We start from the raw sequence: 19,615 nt of genomic DNA, 5'->3' as shown, positions 1-19,615 counted from the left end.
CTGCATGACACATAAAATCTATAAAAAGACAATGCAGTTTATTCCACGTGTCTGTGATATCTTCATTATCGGGGATGTGTTCATTGGACTATACCAGCCGAATGTTTTTGCGTTCATTTTTGATTGGCCACTTGGTTGTATTGCAGCGATCCGAAAATAGGCAAACAGGTCCACGTTACTGAGGTTGGGATTTTTTACAGCACAGCTGTTGAGATGAACTTGCATTGGCGAGGGCCGTTGAGAGAACTGGGCTGCTTACTTGGCTAAGTCAAAAGTTACCTTTCAAAAGTATCACAAACTGGCAACAAAAAGTCATATGAAGTCTAATAATACTGGTTTGCAGGTCCTGAGGTTCTTCACATCAAGGACTAGTGAACACTTCAATGGTGAGGAGGGAATTTCAGGAAACATCAGTCCAGAGGCTCCTGTTTTATCCTCATTGTGTTCGGCTGCACCCTTCTATCCTCTCGGCACAGTACATATTCACTAAACTGTGAGGAGTCAACTCCACCCCCACAAGAGGCTGCAACGTGAAATCCTTTCTGAAAGAGTCTTTCAAGAACCTGTAGAGACAAGAGAAAAGTTTTTAGAAAGATTCTCTCATCATACTGTAGAATTCATAGGGAAGCAAATACAATGCATTCGGAAAGTCTTCAGACCCTTTCACCTTTTTCACATTTTATGTTATGTTGTGCTAACAACAAAAAATAAATAATCCAGTTTCCCCCATTCTGCACTCAATACCAATACTCAATGAGAAAGTGAAAACAGAATGTTCATAATCTTTGCTAATTTATTGAAAAGGAAAAACGAAAATCTTGCCCTTTACTCAGGACTTAGGTGTAGAAATTTTGGCAGCTATTACAGCCTCCAGTCTTCTTGGGTATGATGCTACAAAGTTTTCACCCTGGATTTGGGGATTTTCTGCCAATTATCTGCAGATCCTCTCCAGCTTTGTCAGGTTGGATGGGGGAGTGGGGGGCGCCGGTGGACAGAGATGTTTGATTGGGTTCAAGTCAGGGCTCTGGATGGACTGCTCAAGGACATTCACAGAGTTGTCCCTAAGCTGTTCCTGTGATGTTTTGGTTGTGTGCTTAGGGTCACTGTCTTGTTGGAAGGTGACACTTCAGCCCATTTTAAGGTTCAGAGTGCAATAGATCAGGTTTTCATTAATAATATCTCTGTACTTAGCTCCATTCAGCTTTCCTTCCACCCTGACCAGTCTCCCTGTCCCCCAGCAAGATGCTGCCAGCACCATGCTTTACTGTAGGGATGCTACTGAGCTGGTTTCCCTTAGACATAACGCTTAGAATTGAGGACAAAAAGTTCAATCTTGGTTTCATCAGATCGGAGAATCCTGTTTCTCACAGTCTGAGAGGCCTTACAAACCCCAGGCAGCTTTCATGTGTCTTTTATTGAGGAGAGGCTTCTTTCTGGCCACTCCGCCATAAAGCCCAGATTGGTGGAGGCTGCAGTGATGGTTGATCCTTGAGAAGTTTCTCCCATCTGCACACAGGATCTTAGAAGCTCAGCCAGAGGGACCATTGGGTTCTTTGTCATATCTCTCTTACCAAGGCCCTTCTCCCAGATTACTTAGTTTGGTGTGGGGCCAGCTCTGGGAAGAGTCCTGGTTGTCCCAAAGTTCTTACATTTAAGAATTATGGAGGCCACTGGGAACCTTCAATGCAGCAGAATGTTTTTGTACCCTTCTCCAGATCAGTGCCTCCACACAATCCTGTCTCTGAGCTCTATAGGCAGCTCTTTCCTTCTCAACTGCCAGCTGTGAAACCTTAAATAGACAGGGCTGTGTCTTTACAAATCATGTCCAATCACCTTAATTTACCCCAGGTGGACTCCAATCAAGGTGTAGAAACATGTCAAAGGTGATCAAGAGAAATGCGAGGCCCCAGAGCTAAATTTTTAAGTGCCATAGGAAAGGGTGTGAATACCTACGTCCATGAGATATTTTAGTTTTTAGTTTTCCTTTTTATTAAATTTGCAAACGTTTTCTGAAATTTTGTTATCACGTTTTCATTATTAAGGACAGAGTGCAAAATGATGGGAAAAACTTAAAATTTTTGTTTTCGCAACATAAAATGTAAAAAAGTGAAGACTTTTTCAAATACACAGTATTTCAGGATGGCAGCACAATAATCAACTACTGGAGAAAAGTCAATTGCTGAATTGTACGATGGAAGGTTAGGAATTCTAAGTATTCCTATTTTCAGGAAAAGCATGTTACTCGTTTCCCTATTAATAAAACAAAATTAACGGGACACACATGTAGCTGCTCCGGCATTAACCTCCACATACAGTATGACCTACATGGTTCCTGTACTATATCTCAATGCTATCTTATATAACACCAACATATTCCCCAGCGCTGTACAGAGATTGTCATCCTACACATCAGTTCCAAATCTAATTTCATTATGTCAGACAAATACTAGGGCCAAGTTATCTACCAGTATATTTCTGGAGAGACGGAGGAAACCGTAGTACCTGGGGCAAACACGGGGAGATCATACAAACTCCATGCAGATGTTGCTGTTGGCCGGATTAGAAGACATGGCTCCAGCACAACACCTGAGCCACTAGGCCCTCACTGAAACCATAAATGGCAGACTATAAATGGGGTTTGATTTGTTGGGCTAATGTAAGTGACTTGATCACTCATGTTATTGTGTTAGTGAGGATAGTGCCATGATGTAAAAAAGGGAATGGAGACGAGTAGGTGGTCGCTGATCAATAATGGAAGGAGAGTGGTCAACCAGAAGCACAGAGTGTTTGAGGATATGTAGATGTTGAGCGAGGTGGTGACCTGTCCATTTATGATGTGAGGGAGGAATTGAGACCAGCAAGAGCAGTGTATCCAGCAGCACTAAGTATTTAAGGAGAGTACTGTGCTGATCTTCTGGGGGTGGCCAACAATCTACTAAGGTGATTATGCTTGGAGGCTGCAATGTGACAGGGGACAGTAAAGTAATGGAGGCAAAACAAGCAGACATTGAGCATTACAGTAGATAATTAACTGAAAATAAAAGAGAAGCTATATAGACAGCACTGATTGATAGTCCAGTAAAAAAAAAAATGAATGCAAATGATTTTGGAACGAGGGTTATTAGAAAGAAAATACTGTTGGTCTTATGAGCGCAGTGTAGCTAATAAAAACGTCATAATGCAGAGGAGGCCGGGCCCTTCTATACCAAATTATATTATTTTTACAAAACCAGATTCATCCCACGGGGCCATTTTCACATCTGTCAAAATGGATGATTTTTGTCGTAAGGTCATGATAGATCGCTAGTGGAAAACCACGCCATAATGTAAACCCTCTGAGCCTTATTAAGCTAAACACTGGAAAATCCCATAACTGCACCTGGTGAAATATCGCTCTTAATAATGGCCAAATTTGTAATTTTATCACATTTTCAGAAAGAAAGTTGGCAGGCTGAAAAGACATATGTTATCAGCTGTAATTCTAGGTGGTGATGGCATTGTTAAACACTCGCTCCACGGCAGCATGTACCTATGGCCAAGAAGGATATTAGGAGACATTACTTTGGAATTAGAAGGGCTATCCAGTTTTTTATTTGCAGAACAGCCTGGAATACCTGTGGTGAAATCCATGCCCGCCTTCCTCTCCCTGCTCAATTCTGTCTCCCTGGCCCTCTTTGTTGGTCTTCCGGTTCCGATCTGTTAATTTCGAGACGGATGGGGTCACGTGCACCACTGCAGCCAGTGTTGGGTCACATGCCGCTTGGGGACACGTCACCACTGAAGCCAGTCACTGGATGCAGCAGTGCATGTGACTCTGTCCTTGCAGAAATTGACAGACAGAGACTGGAAGACCAATGAAGAGAGGAAGGGATCCAAGCCCCCTTTGGTGAGTAGTTTTAAAGTAGTCACAAAAGGTGCACTGCTGCTCCTTTCAATGTCGTGGGTCAACAGAAACACCAAAGTGTTGCGCTCTGCTGCCCCATAGATATTGAATGAAGCAGCATTGGGCAGATGCTTGGGAAACCTGTTCTAGTGATTGAGGGGGTCCCAGCAGTGAGGCTCCAGGGATCACCTATCCTGTGCATAATTCCCCTTGTAGAACACTTTCAAGTCATTTTAGATGGTATGACGCATGTCTACAAAATTCCTTTCGGGTCCATTCACACGTCCGCAACTGTTTTGCAGTCACGGACACCAGCCATATGCGTTCCGCATTTTTCCTATTCTTGACCGTGGCTGTGGACAAGAATAGGACATGCTGTATATTTTTGCGGGGCCACGGAACGGAAGATGGATCTCCACTTGGCACTCCTCTCTAGAACTGCTGATAAGAGCCGCTCCATATATCTCGTCATTTTAGGCAGCAGTAGCACCGGACCCCGACAGGGAGGCCCCCCCCCATACAGAACAGATGTTGGCCGATCCCACAGAAATCTCTGGGCTCAGCCGACCTATATCTAATATGAATGGCAAGCTTAAAAAACACCTGTAATCTTTCCTGACATACCTACTTTAGCAACTACTTGTATCCCCCTAGTTCTGTAGCGTCTATTCTTATGACTCTATGTTGTTCCCATCATTTATTATTCCTGCTAGAAGTTATGAATGAATTGCCAGCAGAAGGTCCAGATGGGTGTTACCAACTGGGGGGGTTCCTGCACAGCCTGACACTATCCTATCAGTGCTACCAGTGTCAGACTATGCAGGGAAACAGCCCTAACTGGTAACACCCATCTGGACCATTACGGCAAACTGCTAGTAGTTCACTGATAATTTCTAGAAGGAATAATAAAGGAATGGCACAACATATAGTCATAAGAATTGGTGCTCAAGAATTGTTGTCACCTGGGGAATGCAAGAGGTTAGTCAGGAGAGATTACATGTCCCCTTTAAAGGGGTTATCCAACGTTTCCAACAGCCCCCCCATGTGCCGGGCCCCTCACAGGTAATATACTTACCCGCTCACTGCGCCGCTCCTGGTCCCCTTCTGCCATTGGCTGCTCCCCCCCGACACCGGATGTTTTCATCCGTGTACAGGGAGAAGCAGTAGCGACGGTGCAGGGACCAGGAGCGTCGCAGATAGCGGGGTAAGTATATTACCTGTGAGGGACCCGGAACATGGGGGGGGCTGTTGGAGACGTTGGATAACCCCTTTTAGGGTACTTTCACACTTGCGTTTTTCTTTTCCGGTATTGAGTTCCATCCTAGGGGCTCAATACCGGAAAATAACTGATCAGTTTTATCCCCATGCATTCTGAATGGAGAGCAATCCGTTCAGAATGCATCAGGATGTCTTCAGTTCAGTCTTTTTGACTGATCAGGACAGAGATAAAACCGCAGCATGCTACGGTTTTATCTCTGGCCAAAAAAACTGAACACTTGCCTGATTGCTTGACTTTTTTCCATAGGAATGTATTAGTGCCGGATCCGCACACCCCAAAAAATGTAAAAAAAATAAATGCCGGATCCGTTTTTCCAGATGACAACAGAAAGACGAATCCGGCATTTCCATGCATTTGTAAGACAAGACGGATCAGGATCCTGAAATGCCATCAGTTGGCATACATTTTGACGGAACTGCCTGCTGGAATCCTCTGCCGCAAGTGTGAAAGTAGCCTAAGGCCTTGAGCACACTTGACAGTAATGGATGCAGCACATTGGTCGTCCTGTGAGATGATCCAATGTTACTCGGATGCCACCACTTAATTCTTGTGCATAAAGCACAGCAGAGAGGCGTCCTCGCAGAGAAACCTCTCGCTATGTTCCTGTCGTACATACACCTGGCTGGCAGCTTAAAATCTGGTGCTTATTTTTCTGGATGATTCCTATTGAAGTACCATAAGCTATGTAAGGAACACACACTTGTTAACAGCCCATGGGCACTTTTTAGAGGAACTTTTCCTTTTGGAGAAAAAAAAAAAAAAAAACATAGCAGATCAATTTTTTTTTTTTTACAGTCCATACCGCAGGCTCCATCATTTAATTATGAGCAAGACATAAATTATGCATTAATACATTGTTGCATTCTCTGAAATGGCAGAACATTTTTTTTATAATATCTTTTTTGGGTAATTGGGCGTATGGGAGGCTGATCGCATTCAGTCAAGCTAGATATTTACCTGTATAAGTTCTCTGCACACTGCTGAAATGCCCTATATGTTATGTATATACCTAGGGAGTAAATTAGATGACACCTAGGGTGACCTCAGAATGGGCGTGCAGAAGAGTGGAAACCAAGCCCGTGTAAATCAAGTGTTGTCGTTTGGGGGATTTTATGTTTTTAATCTAAGAATCTGTCACGATAATTAATCTGCTATAGGAGTATATTTAGTGCAAAAATAGGACCTTTAAATAAAAGAATATACCTTACATTAACCCCTTCCCAAATTTGGATGTAATCGGGGGCTCCATAGTAGCGGTACCTTATCCTAAATGGATGCAGAGCTGCATCCATTGATGGGCAGTTAAGCAGAGGGAGGAGGCTCCTTTTTGTCACCCATCGCACCACCCATCCTGAGACGCATATGCAGAGGAGCCGGTGGTTGCTATGGCAACCCGAAGCCTAACTAAGGCCCCTCCGGCCTGCCATGGCTGCATGTCTATTAGGCATATCCTAATTGATTCTTACTGACAGGCATTAATGCTTTGGTATAGTGATTATGCCAAACATTATAAAAGCATCAAGGGATTGCATTGTGAAGCTCCCTAAAAAAAATTAAGTGTAAAAAAAAAAAACTAAGAAAAATGCCCTATATACAGTGGGTATAAAAAGTCTACACACCCCTGTTAAAATGTCAGGTTTCTGTGATGTAAAAAAAAAATGAGACAAAGATAAATCATTTCAGAACTTTTTCCACCTTTTAGGCCTCATGCACACGACCGTTGTTTTATTCCGTGTCCGTTGTGCCGTTTTTCGTGATTTTCTGCGGACCCATTGACTTTCAATGGGCCCGTTGAAAACTCGGCTAATGCACAGTTTGCCATCTGCGTCCGTGATTCGTGGTTCCAGTCCACCCAAAAAATATAACCTGTCCTATTATCTTTGCGGAAAACGGTTCGCGGACCCATTCAAGTCAATGGGACCGCTAAAAAACGCGGAGGCACACAAGATTGTCGTCCGCGTCCGTTTTTTTTCCTATCATTTGCATAGCAAACCTGTCTTAGACTTTTTTTACTTTCCTTAATGTCTGGTGGTCCTCCAAAAATAAAGGAAGACACACTGAAACAAAAACGGATCACGGAACACCCCATTTTGCGGAACGGAACACAACAACGGTCGTGTGCATGAGGCCTTAATGTGACCTATAAACTGTACAACTCAATTGAAAAACAAACTGAAATCTTTTAGGTAGAGGGAAGAAAAAAATATAAAAATAATAATATGGTTGCATAAGTGTGCGCACCCTTACACTAATACTTTGCTGAAGCACCTGTTGATTTTCTTACAGCACTCAGTCTTTTTGGGTATGAGTCTATCAGCATGGCACATTTTGACTTGGCAAGATTTGCCCACTCTTCTTTGCAAAAAAAATCCAAGTCTGTCAGATTGTGAGGGCATCTCCTGGGCACAGCCCTCTTCAGATCACCCCACAGATTTTCTATCGGATTCAGGTCTGGGCTCTGGCTGGGCCATTCCAAAACTTCATCTTCTTCTGGTGAAGCCATTCCTTGGTTGATTTGGATGTATGCTTTGGGTCGTTGTCATGCTGAAAGATGCAGTTTCTCTTCATGTTCAGCTTTCTAGCAGAAGCCTGAAGGTTTTGGGCCAATATTGACTGGTATTTGGTACTGTTCATAATTCCCTCTAGCTTAACTAAGGCCCCAGTTCCAGCTGAAGAAGAACAGCCCCTTGGCATGATGCTGCCACCACCATGCTTCACTGTGGGGATGGGGTTCTTTTGGTGATGTGCAGTGTTGTTTTTAGCGCCAAACATATTTTTGGGAATTATGGCCAAAAAGTTCAACCTTGGTTTCATCAGACCATAACACCTTTTCCCACATGCTTTTGGGAGACTTCAGATGTGTTTTTGCAAAATGTAGCCTGGCTTGGATGTTTTTCTTTGTAAGAAAGGGCTTTCGTCTTGCCACTCTAACCCCATAGCCCAGACATATGAAGAATACGGGAGATTGTTGTCACATGTACCACACGGCCAGTACTTGCCAGATATTCCTGCAGCTCCTGTAATGTTGCTGTAGGCCTCTTGGTAGCCTCCCAGACCAGTTTCCTTCTCGTCTTTTCATCAGTTTTGGAGGGACATCCAGTTCTTGGTAATGTCACTATATTTTCTCCACTTGATGATGATGACTGTCTTCACTGTGTTCCATGGTAGATCTAAAGCCTTGGAAATTCTTTTGTACCCTTCTCCTGAGTCATACAGTTTAACAATGAGATCCCTCTGATGCTTTGGAAGCTCTCTGTGGACCATGGCTTTTGCTGTGGGATGCGACTAAGAAAATTTCAGGAAAGACCAACTAGAGCAGCTGAACTTTATTTGGGGTTTATCAGAGACACTTTAAATGATGGCCGGTGTATGCTGACTCCTATTTAACATAATTTTGAATGTGATTGCTCAATTCTGAACACAGCTACATCCCCAGTTATAAGAGGGTGTGCACACTTATGCAACCACATTATTTTCATTTTTTGTTTTTGTTTTCTTCCCTCCACCTAAAAGATTTCAGTTTGTTTTTCAATTGAGTTGTACAGTTTATAGGTTACATTAAAGGTGGAAAAAGTTCTGAAATTATTTATCTTTGTCTCATTTTTTTACAGCACAGAAACCTGACATTTTAACAGGGGTGTGTAGACTTTTTATATCCACTCTATATATATATATATATAATTGGAGTGCTGTCTTTTTTCTCTTTTGGAATTATAATGACATATATAATACAGTTAACATGGTGAATGGCATAAAAATAATGCAAAAAGTTATGTCGAAATTCTATCAAGAAAAGTTATATATACCCAAAAATGGTTTTATCAAAAACCTGACTTGTTCCACAAAAAAAAAGCCCAAATACGGTTCAGTCGATGGAAAAATCAAAAAGTTATAGCTCTTAAAATGCAGTGAGATAAAAACCTTTTTTTTATTGTCCCGTGAAATGTGCTATTATTGTGCCGAAGTAGTAAAACATAATAAAAACCTAGACATGTTTGGTATCGCTGCAATCGTACTGACTGAATCGCTGTTTTTTTTTTCCCCATCAAAAAGAAGTTAATAAAAGTTAATCAATGAGTGATAATTACTGCAGATAGGTGACACTGAAAATACCACTCATCTGCTACAGCTACTTAGATGAAAAACTGAAAAAGTTATGTCTCTTGTAATACAGGTGAAAAAAAAAACTATTTAAAAAAAAAAGGCAGCATCATAGCGACCAAGACTGGGCTGTCACTGCCCATCTCACTGTTCTGGACCCGAGCTGTTTCCTGCTGATCTCCTCTCTCTGGTGCGCTCAACACACAGGAAAAGCCAAAAGATGTCTGCGCAGCCAATCACTAGACTGAGCCGGAGATAGGAACGGCAGCAACGAGGGGTCAGAAAGGTGACTAGTGCTTTTATTTTATTTTTTTTAACATTCCACCCTTTACCTAAAAAATTTAACTCAACAACCCCTTGAATAGATTCCACATACACAAATAATAAAGCGCTGTATCAGGAAATGGTGATAATACGAGAACGCATGTAAGAGGTTCCCATCGCTATAGCTTACCTGCACAGAGTTTAATCTGCAGTAGCCATTAAGTGGAAACCTGATGACGTGAGTTGGGTCTTGGTTCCATCCAGCATTTACAGAGTTACACATGACATCTCCAGTCTCAGGAAAAATCTCCTCTATTAACGCTTTCTCCCCACTCAGTGCAATCCTCTCTCCAAGATCTGGAGTCACCCGCACCACTAGACAGTCACATGGCTGGAAATGCTTCCGATGCTCCTTGTCTTGTTTCCACCTCTCGAGTTCCTTCACCATCGGATGGAGTTGATAGTATTTGGCTTCTTCATATAGTAGATTAAATTCCTAGGGTCACATAAAAGGAAAAGTAAGCCCGTGTCTACCAGACACCTACCAAATAGCCAACTTTACAGCAACTGAGAAGCACATTTTGGACACAACACATTCAAGGCTAGAATGGTCTTCGTTTTCGACACTACTCAAAAATGAATATACATTTTGGCATAAAGTTTATTAAACTCCTGTCAGGTTACAAACTTTGGGTGAAGCCAGTTCTGACCTTTTGCTTTCCCTGCCAAACTGAGCAGGGTACTTTCCTCCATACAGTATAGCCCTGTGATAGAGTTTCACCCTTCTGGTTGACCTTTCCTCCAGGCAGTGAATACCCATTTTGGCTTCTGCAGAGTCCTGTCTCCCAACATATCTCATCGAAGTGCTCTTGATACTATTGTCTTTGGCACTTACAAAGAAACTTTTTACGATTTTTTTTCTTCTTCTTATTTTACACCTACGAAGTCATAATTATGCCAAGGCTACGCCCACCCTAGCCAGAGGGCTAAAATTCCAGAGGGCCCATGGCACTGCGGCTTACGAAGGTTATCCCTGTTCTGAAGCCAGGATGGAGGGGGAGGTAGAAACTATCCCAGTATAAGTTTTTAGCAAGTATGGGTGTGTGTGCGGTATGAGGTTCATCAACCATTAAATACATTTTGCAAGGTGAACTACAAAACAAATCCTTAATAAATGACCATAGTTCACTCAAAACACAATGAGGCAGATTGAATTTAGAAAAAAATATTCCAGACAGGCAGGAGGAGAGCCAAATTTTTCAAAGCGGCACACACTGTGTGACAGATTTGGTGCATACTTTTCTCTTTACGCCACCACTTTGTTGGCTTACATGAACCAATACTGTGGCCCACACCCTTATTAAATCTGGTGTCTTTTAGAACTCCTTTTTTTGACGTTTTACAAAACTGTTTCGTTAGGTGTAAAAACGTGTCTAAAACATGGCCTGTATCACAGTGTTTTTGCACTATTTGCACCATAACCATGGCACATCTGCTTAGTAAATCAGCCCCAGTGTTTTCTTTTTGGCTTTATTCCCCCTGGACACCCCTCGAGGCTACTATCCTGCCACCTCGTTCATCAACGCAGGCCAGATGAAGGCATTTTTTACTTAATTTTTATTCTAATCTCCTTGAGCTCGTTGTTTTTTTTAAAAAAACATCTCGTTCGAACACGACACAGGCTTAAGATGTCAACACATTTCAATGATGCCCACACAGTTATGGATTTGTGAATGGAAGAGATGAGTCAGATCTATACCCGACACTGAGCTGCATCTTGTAAAACCTGCAAATGAAGAAATAAAAATGGACTGGCTTAAATCTCAGGAACTGTGTGCAAGCACGACATCACTTTACTACCTTTGAGCATGCAAGGACATTTTTCATTGACGTTTGTGTTTCCTACAACCAGTTCGGTAAAAGAAAGATGAAATATTTCCCATTTTGTAAAGGCATGTGGGATGAGCTAAAAGAGCCTGATATCACCAGTCTCATTCTCCTTGTTAAAAAGTCTCAGAATCCAACATACATTAAAATCCTCCGCACCTGGAAATCAAATGAACATATACAAAAAAATATAATTTTCTAAAAATTAGTCATGCTTAGAAGACGGGATTGAACTTTTAATAGTGAATTTCCATTTACATAGTTACCAGGAGCTAATTAGCTAGCTTCACATCGCAGCCCCTGGCCGATGTAATTACACATGCCCGAGAGCCCTTATAACTTCTCGTTCCCCTTATATAAAGTGGAGAAACACAGGTCTGATATTAGCCGGCACCCTGATCGATTGGCCACATGCCGAGGACAAGCTGTTAACACTCATTTCAGATGCACCATCCTCATCAATGCCCTAAAGACTTTATACCAACAGTATCAATGTGTTTAGTCCAAGAAGAAGGATAAATGAAATCATATCACTCCTCCATTTGTTTCCGAAAAATGGAAAGTAGATGTTTAGTCACGACTAAATGGTTGTAATCTGCAAAGGTTCAATAATTTAATAAAATGGCAATCTTAAAGGGGTTCCCCAGTGTAATGATTTTTTTTCCCCCTCATTACCCCAAACGCTGCATATTTTTGCCAACTATGTCTTTTTTCATGTCAGCACTTTCCTTCTCCTGTTCTCAGCATCACTGCATCCTGGCAGGAAGTTTACATGCAGAACTTCCTGTTGTTATCTGCTTCCTGCTGGGTTTGCTTTACTCTGTACTGTTTCTCAAGGCTTGCTACACTGTTCCCTCTGCAGTAATCACTTCTACACTTCCCTTCTCCATGTTAGTTAGGCGGAGCAAGCCCTGTGAAACATTACAGAGCAAAGCATGGTTAGCAAACCCAGCAAAAAGCTGATGGAAACAGGAAGTTCTGCATGTAAACGTGCTGCCAGAAAGCAGTGATGCTGAGAACAGTAGAAAGAAAGTGTTGACATGGAAACCATGTATATAAGGCAAAAATATCCTGCATTTGGAATACTCTGGGCAGATTTTACATGACTACAGCACCCCTTCAATTTTTTCTTTTCTCGGCTGTGATTGGCAAAGGAGATTGCAAAGACTGAATACCACTGGAAGCCATGACCCTAGTGTGAACAGATCATGCTTCAGCTCTTATACTTGCGTCTTGTTACTGTCCTCTGTGCTCATATGTGAAATCTACATATGCACAATAGCAGGCCGTGGCGGGGACGAGCCTCCCTAGCATCGAATTGACGCTAGGGGAGATGCAGCGACACGGGTGCCAGGTAAGTATAATCTATATGAGGGGCTCGGGCATTGGGGGGGTCATTATAGGGGTTGGATAACCCCTTTAAATTGTCCAATTCTGAGTATGGCAAAGTACCAGTTATACATGCCATCTTCAAGACAACCTATTCCAGGCTACATGTTGCTAGCCTTACTACAAGTAACACATCAAAGGTTGAGAGAAGCCCTAGGTTATTTTTGGAGATCATAGTAAAAAAAAATTCTGTCGTAACGCTGTCTCTTGGGCGTGAAAGCCAGAGCTGTCTGCAGCATTAAGGGGTATTAAATCTGAACACAGCTAGAATTAAGAGTTGTGTAATAGCCGGGCCGGCTCCTGAATGACTGCACCTAATGGTGCCACTGTGATTTCTGTTATGACTGTTCAGCAGCAAGCAGTGTTAGAAAGTATCTCAGTCAGAATGTGCAGCGGCACAGAGTCCCTACTCTTCTGTATTATGGAGCGGTAGGCACTCCGAGTGCTGCCATATGGTGCCTTTCTTCTTCCCTGGCATCACCATTGGATGGAACATAACACTGAGAAAATCTCAAGTGTGCCACCATATAAAATTACTGGTACAGTACGGGCCCGGAGCAGTCTATAGGCTCCATCTGACGGATCGATACAACACAGATCCATAATATGACTATAAGTATCGGCACAATGCACATCAATGGATGTAAAATGTGATGTTTATGATCAGATATCTACTGGAATTTTTATATAGATATTGAAACATAGATATAATCTATCTCTCTATATCAATCTACTGTATCTCAGATCTATCTATTTCTCTATCTACTATCTATCTGTCTCATATCATATCTCTTTATATATCTATCCTTTTAGAAGGTCCGATTACCAGGCAGATTATTGAGGATGAGCGTTTGTATAAATACCATATGTATGAGCAAGCGCTCGTTCGGCACCAAAAATCATTGCTCCTTTGCCGCCCCAAGAATAATGATTTTCTATGGGGACAGGTTCTAGGGATCACTTGATCCCATACAGTGGAGGTGATTGCCGCCGGTAAATGCAGCCCTCGTCTCCAGTGAAGATCAGACAGTTATCGCAAACTTTTCGTTTGTTCCCAATAATCTATTGTTCTGTGTAAAAAGAAGAGGGGCGGACAGCACACCCATTTCGATATTGTCTCCAGCGAATGTGGTAAGCTTCCCCGTGCAGATCGGATAATCTGCATATACAAGAAGACGGATAGAGACAGCAGGTCCTTTTGTTGGAGTTTACTCCAGATGCAACGTTTCGCCTCAACAAAGGCCGAAACAGTGCATCTGGAATAAACTCCAACAAAAGGACCTGCTGTCTCCATCCTTCTTCTTGTATGTGCGGATTCTCTGTCTTTGTAAGAGATCCCTAATATATCCCTATATCTGCATGGCCACCTGTCTATCTACATAGCTATGCACATGTGCATCTGTTTATCTATGACAAAGACTAGGAAGTAATTCACATAAAGTGCATCCAGTTGGCCTGCCTTTCTAATGCCAGGAGGTTCTAGGTACAGCACTATACATATATTCACGCCCCATGCACCACAAGCCGCACAGACCGCCCTCCTCAACGGCGGCTCCTGGAAGATCGGCAGAAATTAACAGGGATCTCAAATAGTTCAACACTAAGTATTCCAAAACTTTTAACAACTTTCACAACTGCCGGGGCAAAACGAATCGAGATGTAACCCGGCGGCACTTTTCTTCTATTTGATTAAACAAAGGTGAAAACTGATACATATTCAGCAGCCCTTTGTAATGATTTCTTTAACATAAGACACGGCTCAGGATAAGGGAGAGAAAGAAACTGCACGCGTTTCACACTCTCCAAAGTGTCTGCTAATTAGAAAAACACAAACACTATATTTATCTTCTGTATACCATTACCGCCTTGTACTACTGACTAGGATCTATTGCCTAACAATGCAAATTAGCGGAAAAATAAATAAATCTACATATAACCATAGCAACCAATCACGAGCGTGTTTTACTGAACGCTAATTGCTCATTGGCTGTTATTAAATGATTTCTAGTACAACTGCATCACGAATGCGCCCTGTCACGTTGGCGCATACCATGGTCACCTCAACGACAGTCACGGCAAAGGTGCCAGGGTCCCTCCATTATCGGCTTCAGAGAGCCCCATTTAAGTGGGCATAACCAGGCATGGGGTTCTACCAGTTGCCTCCAGTTCTCCAGATCTGGATCGGAGAACTGCGTTACCAGCTGAGTCCTGATCCGATGCTCTGGCGGTGGCAGGGCAGCTGGAGATTCACGTCCATTGCTTTGCGTACCGCTGATAGTTTAGCTCCTTAGTTGGGTGGTATGTGCACTGTATATGTGGTGTATTTATGTATGTGTACAATGTCTGTGGTGTATTTATGCGTATGTGTGTTGCATATATATGGTGTATGTATATGTAAACATGTGTTGTGACGCCGCGTGTCCGCCGTTGAGTAGGGAACCTGTTAAAAATTAGAATCCCACCCCTGGGCATAACGTAATCTCACATCTCTCCACCTTTCAAGACCAGTAGTCCAAATGGGGGCGATCCCAGGGGTGTAAACTGAAGAGGTAGCAGCTGAACCTGGGCTGTCATACCGGCGAACGCCCATAGACCTCTAAGAAACATTGAGGTACGTTGTATCCCACAAGATGATTACACTTCCTTCTGAAACTCTGCTTCTTCCGCAAGTAGTTTGTGAATCCCGATTCATCTCCATTGCCCTCCTCACATCATAGACTCGACCCTAGTCACCACTAGCCCTCCTAATGGAGAACACAGTACATCATATCTGTAACCACTCAGAGATACTGATCATATCCATTGCTATACATGTACTGGGTTAGACATGAGGGTTATACTGTCTCTTACCCAGGTCTCCTACTAGGAACTTTGTTGGGTTTTTAGACTTGGGTGCACCAAAAACAGTTGGTTTTGGAATAGGGACGGGATGTGGCCCACATTCTTTGCCTTCTAGCTTTGTTCATGTCAAGGTTGGGCCATACACTTCATCAGGGCTCGAGTAGTACAAGACAAACCCGAGAAGATGCCAGGACTCGCTAGGCTCGAAAAGGCCTGTGGTCATCTAGGTGAACATCCTTAAGGCTTTCCAACTCAACTACGCTAAGCAGTTAAAGGTGCTGCCATGCTTATTTGATAGCTTACAATGGTAAAAAATAAAAAGGAGTGATACTCACCTTTCCACTCCAATGTTTTTACGGTACAGGCAGCATGAAATCCCAACAGGGTCCCTCGTTACAGAGAGCCATGGTTCAGAATAGGGAGCAGAGTCATGCGGGCGGCTCCCCACCTGCTTCTCCCTGCCCAGCTTGGTCTCATTGATTGAACTCTCCGTAGTCACAAAGACTGGTCAATGAAACCAAAGCCTGCAGGAGCCACTCAGATTCTTCTCCCTGTTCCTGGGAAATTATCTTTGAATGCCCCAGAATTTCAGAGTAAAGGCTCATGCACACGGCCTCTGCGGGTTTTGTGGTCCGCAAAACATGGATACTGGCCGAGTGTGTTGCGCATTTTGCGGAACATAATGTCCTGCCCTATACAGAACTGTCCTATCCTTGTCCATAAAACAGACAAGAATAGGACAAGTTCTATTTTTCTGCAGACATAGGGATGCAGACAGACGATGGAGTGCTTTCCACATCTTTTGCGACCATTGAAGTGAAAGGGTCTGCATCTGATCCGCAACAAATGCAAATCGGATGCGGACCAAAAACCACGGTCGTATGCATAAGCCCTAAAACATGGCTCTCAGTAATGAGGGAGCCAGTCAGGATTTCATGATGCCTGTGGTCCAGACAGCACATTACACACACATTTCTGCTGTGCTACTTTACCTCTTAGAAACCTATAGGAACATGTATATACTCCAGGGAGATTGTGCCACATAGTAAAGTATAAATAATATGTATTTCTTTGGAATATATTACACCTGCGAGAAGTGAATGATCCCACCCTGTAATTTACCATTCTGCACAAGAAATTCACGCAAATAGTCACAACTGAGCGGAACGCGTTAGAGCCACTGCTGGGGCTGATTGATAATGCCAGGGGCCCCGCCAGCACAGTGATGTCACATAATGTTAGTTTCTGAACCAATCAACGTAGTGGCAAGAATCCAAAGCTCTGCGGCCAACTGGTGCGGCGGTCTACCATACTCAAGTCAGATTGACCTCAGGACACTTCCCAACCACCCAACCCCCGGGCGGACTGGCCACAGACCCTACAGGGAAATTTCCCAGTGGGCCAATGCCCAGAGGGCCACCTAAGTAAGCCCTCCTCTTGGCCAAAGCCGGGTACATAAAGATCTGATGCTCTCAGCATTAATTAATTTAGGCAGTAATTTGTGCTGCACTGTGGTATCTGGGGCCACTTCAGGGCCACTTTAAGTTTCCAGTCCGCCCCTGTCCACATCACTCAGTCTTCCTTGCCAATCAGTAACCACATTCACCTGTGACCATACCTAAGAGTGGACATTGGACAGTGGCTTGCAAAACCCCTAGTTTTATATTTATTTATTTATTTTAATACCATTAAAAACAGTGGGATCCACCAGAAGGATCTACTGTATGTGGGTGGTTTTTAGACAAACCCAAAACTGACCAGTGCATTGTGGGATTGAAAGTGCTGAATACCCTATGACCCCCATCATTGGCAGAATGACCAAGAATAGAAATGCGATTTTCCTGCTCCGAGCATTTGAGTGTGTAAATGTCCCCCCGCATTAAAAACTGTAATCATGTGACACAAGTAACGCTATATACTTCAATTAGCCCGATGTATGCTAAGAGTGTCCGTCCGGCCAGCAAATGTAAGCTTCTGTCTGTCTGAACACTACTGCAATTGCATAGTCATCTATGCTTTAGAATACATCTATATGCAACAAAAAAAAAACTCTGTGAGTCGATGCTTGTGTGGGCATACATTGGGGGGGCTTACATCCGTGTCCGCAGACCATGAAGTGGGGTGATTCTAGGAGTTTTCTGAGAGTTTTTTGTAACTGATGACCTATCGGACCCACACCAATCAAATACTAATCCAGGGGATAGGTCATCAATCAGTAAAAACTCTGGAGTATATCGGGAACGGCATAATGCCGCTGCGGCACCACTCTCATATCTACTTTCTATTAGAGATGCAAGTAAAATCGAATCAGTACTGTACAGTTTTCCACAGCGACCAATCGCATAATAAATAAAGAAAATGTGCCGCACCAAAGGGTTTTGTACTGCATTTTTACAAAAATGGTTTTCATCAGCTTTACCCTAAAATCTTCAGGAAGGAGCAATTTTGAAGTTCGTAGAAAACTTAAGATGTAGCGGAAAATTTCTCCATCCCGGTCGATAAAGTAATGCTGTTTTAAGCTGTCCAGTACGATGGGTTCTGTCCCATTAAACAGACGACTTATTCTGAGGAGCAAAGAGAAAAATACATTTGTTACAAGAAATATTTCACTCTTGTTTTCTACTGAATTGTTTCAACTGTGAAAATATCATTATTTTGAAGTATTGTAGCTATGTGATTTTACATATGAGGCAGTATTATGGCAGTTATATTCTTGTACATAGGAGGCAGTATTATAGTAGTTATATTCTTGTACATAGGAGGCAGTATTATAGTAGTTATATTCTTGTACATAGGAGGCAGTATTATAGTAGTTATATTCTTGTACATAGGAGCAGTATTATAGTAGTTATCATCTTGTACATAGGAGCAGTATTATAGTAGTTATCTTCTTGTACATAGGAGCAGTATTATAGCAGTTATATTCTTGTACATAGGAGCAGTATTATAGTAGTTATATTCTTGTACATAGGAGCAGTATTATAGTAGTTATATTCTTGTACATAGGAGGCAGTATTATAGTAGTTATATTCTTGTACATAGGAGGCAGTATTATAGTAGTTATATTCTTGTACATAGGAGCAGTATTATAGTAGTTATCATCTTGTACATAGGAGCAGTATTATAGTAGTTATCTTCTTGTACATAGGAGCAGTATTATAGCAGTTATATTCTTGTACATAGGAGCAGTATTATAGTAGTTATATTCTTGTACATAGGAGGCAGTATTATAGTAGTTATATTCCTGTACATAGGAGGCAGTATTATAGTAGTTATATTCTTGTACATAGGAGCAGTATTATAGTAGTTATATTCTTGTACATAGGAGCAGTATTATAGTAGTTATATTCTTGTACATAGAAGCAGTATTATAGCAGTTATATTCCTGTACATAGGAGGCAGTATTATAGTAGTTATAGTCTTGTACATAGGAGCAGTATTATAGTAGTTATATTCTTGTACATAGGAGGCAGTATTATAGTAGTTATATTCTTGTACATAGGAGCAGTATTATAGTAGTTATATTCTTGTACATAGGAGCAGTATTATAGTAGTTATATTCTTGTACATAGGAGCAGTATTATAGTAGTTATATTCTTGTACATAGGAGCAGTATTATAGTAGTTATATTCTTGTACATAGGAGCAGTATTATAGTAGTTATATTCTTGTACATAGGAGCAGTATTATAGCAGTTATATTCTTGTACATAGGAGGCAGTATTATAGTAGTTATATCCTTGTACATAGGAGGCAGTATTATAGCAGTTATATTATTGTACATAGGGGCAGTATTATAGTAGTTATATTCTTGTACATAGGAGGCAGTATTATAGCAGTTATATTCTTGTACATAGGAGCAGTATTATAGTAGTTATATTCTTGTACATAGGAGGCAATATTATATAGTTATAGTCTTGTACACAGATAGCAGTTTTATGGTAATTATATGCTTGTAATATTCATGCTATTA

At 42.0% G+C, this 19,615-nt stretch overlaps 1 protein-coding gene across 2 annotated transcripts in view; it reads right to left on the bottom strand.

The window, feature by feature from the left end:
• Window positions 1-205: 205 nt before the first annotated feature.
• Window positions 206-19,615, bottom strand: part of KCTD15 (potassium channel tetramerization domain containing 15) — a 37,383-nt gene continuing 17,973 nt past the window's right edge. For both annotated transcript variants that reach the window (XM_044270954.1, XM_044270955.1), the window contains exons 3-5: window positions 18,064-18,208; window positions 9,718-10,023; window positions 206-563 (exon numbers count right to left, since the gene is read on the bottom strand). In XM_044270954.1, the coding sequence (XP_044126889.1) occupies window positions 411-563; window positions 9,718-10,023; window positions 18,064-18,208 (604 nt within the window). In that variant the 3' untranslated portion in view covers window positions 206-410. The remainder of the gene's footprint in view (window positions 564-9,717; window positions 10,024-18,063; window positions 18,209-19,615) is intronic.

This window comes from Bufo gargarizans, chromosome 10, assembly GCF_014858855.1.
Source record: "Bufo gargarizans isolate SCDJY-AF-19 chromosome 10, ASM1485885v1, whole genome shotgun sequence".
NCBI classification, from domain to species: domain Eukaryota; kingdom Metazoa; phylum Chordata; class Amphibia; order Anura; family Bufonidae; genus Bufo; species Bufo gargarizans.
The sequence above is the reverse complement of the archived record's forward strand: the minus strand, read 5'-3'. Positions and strand labels throughout refer to the sequence as shown.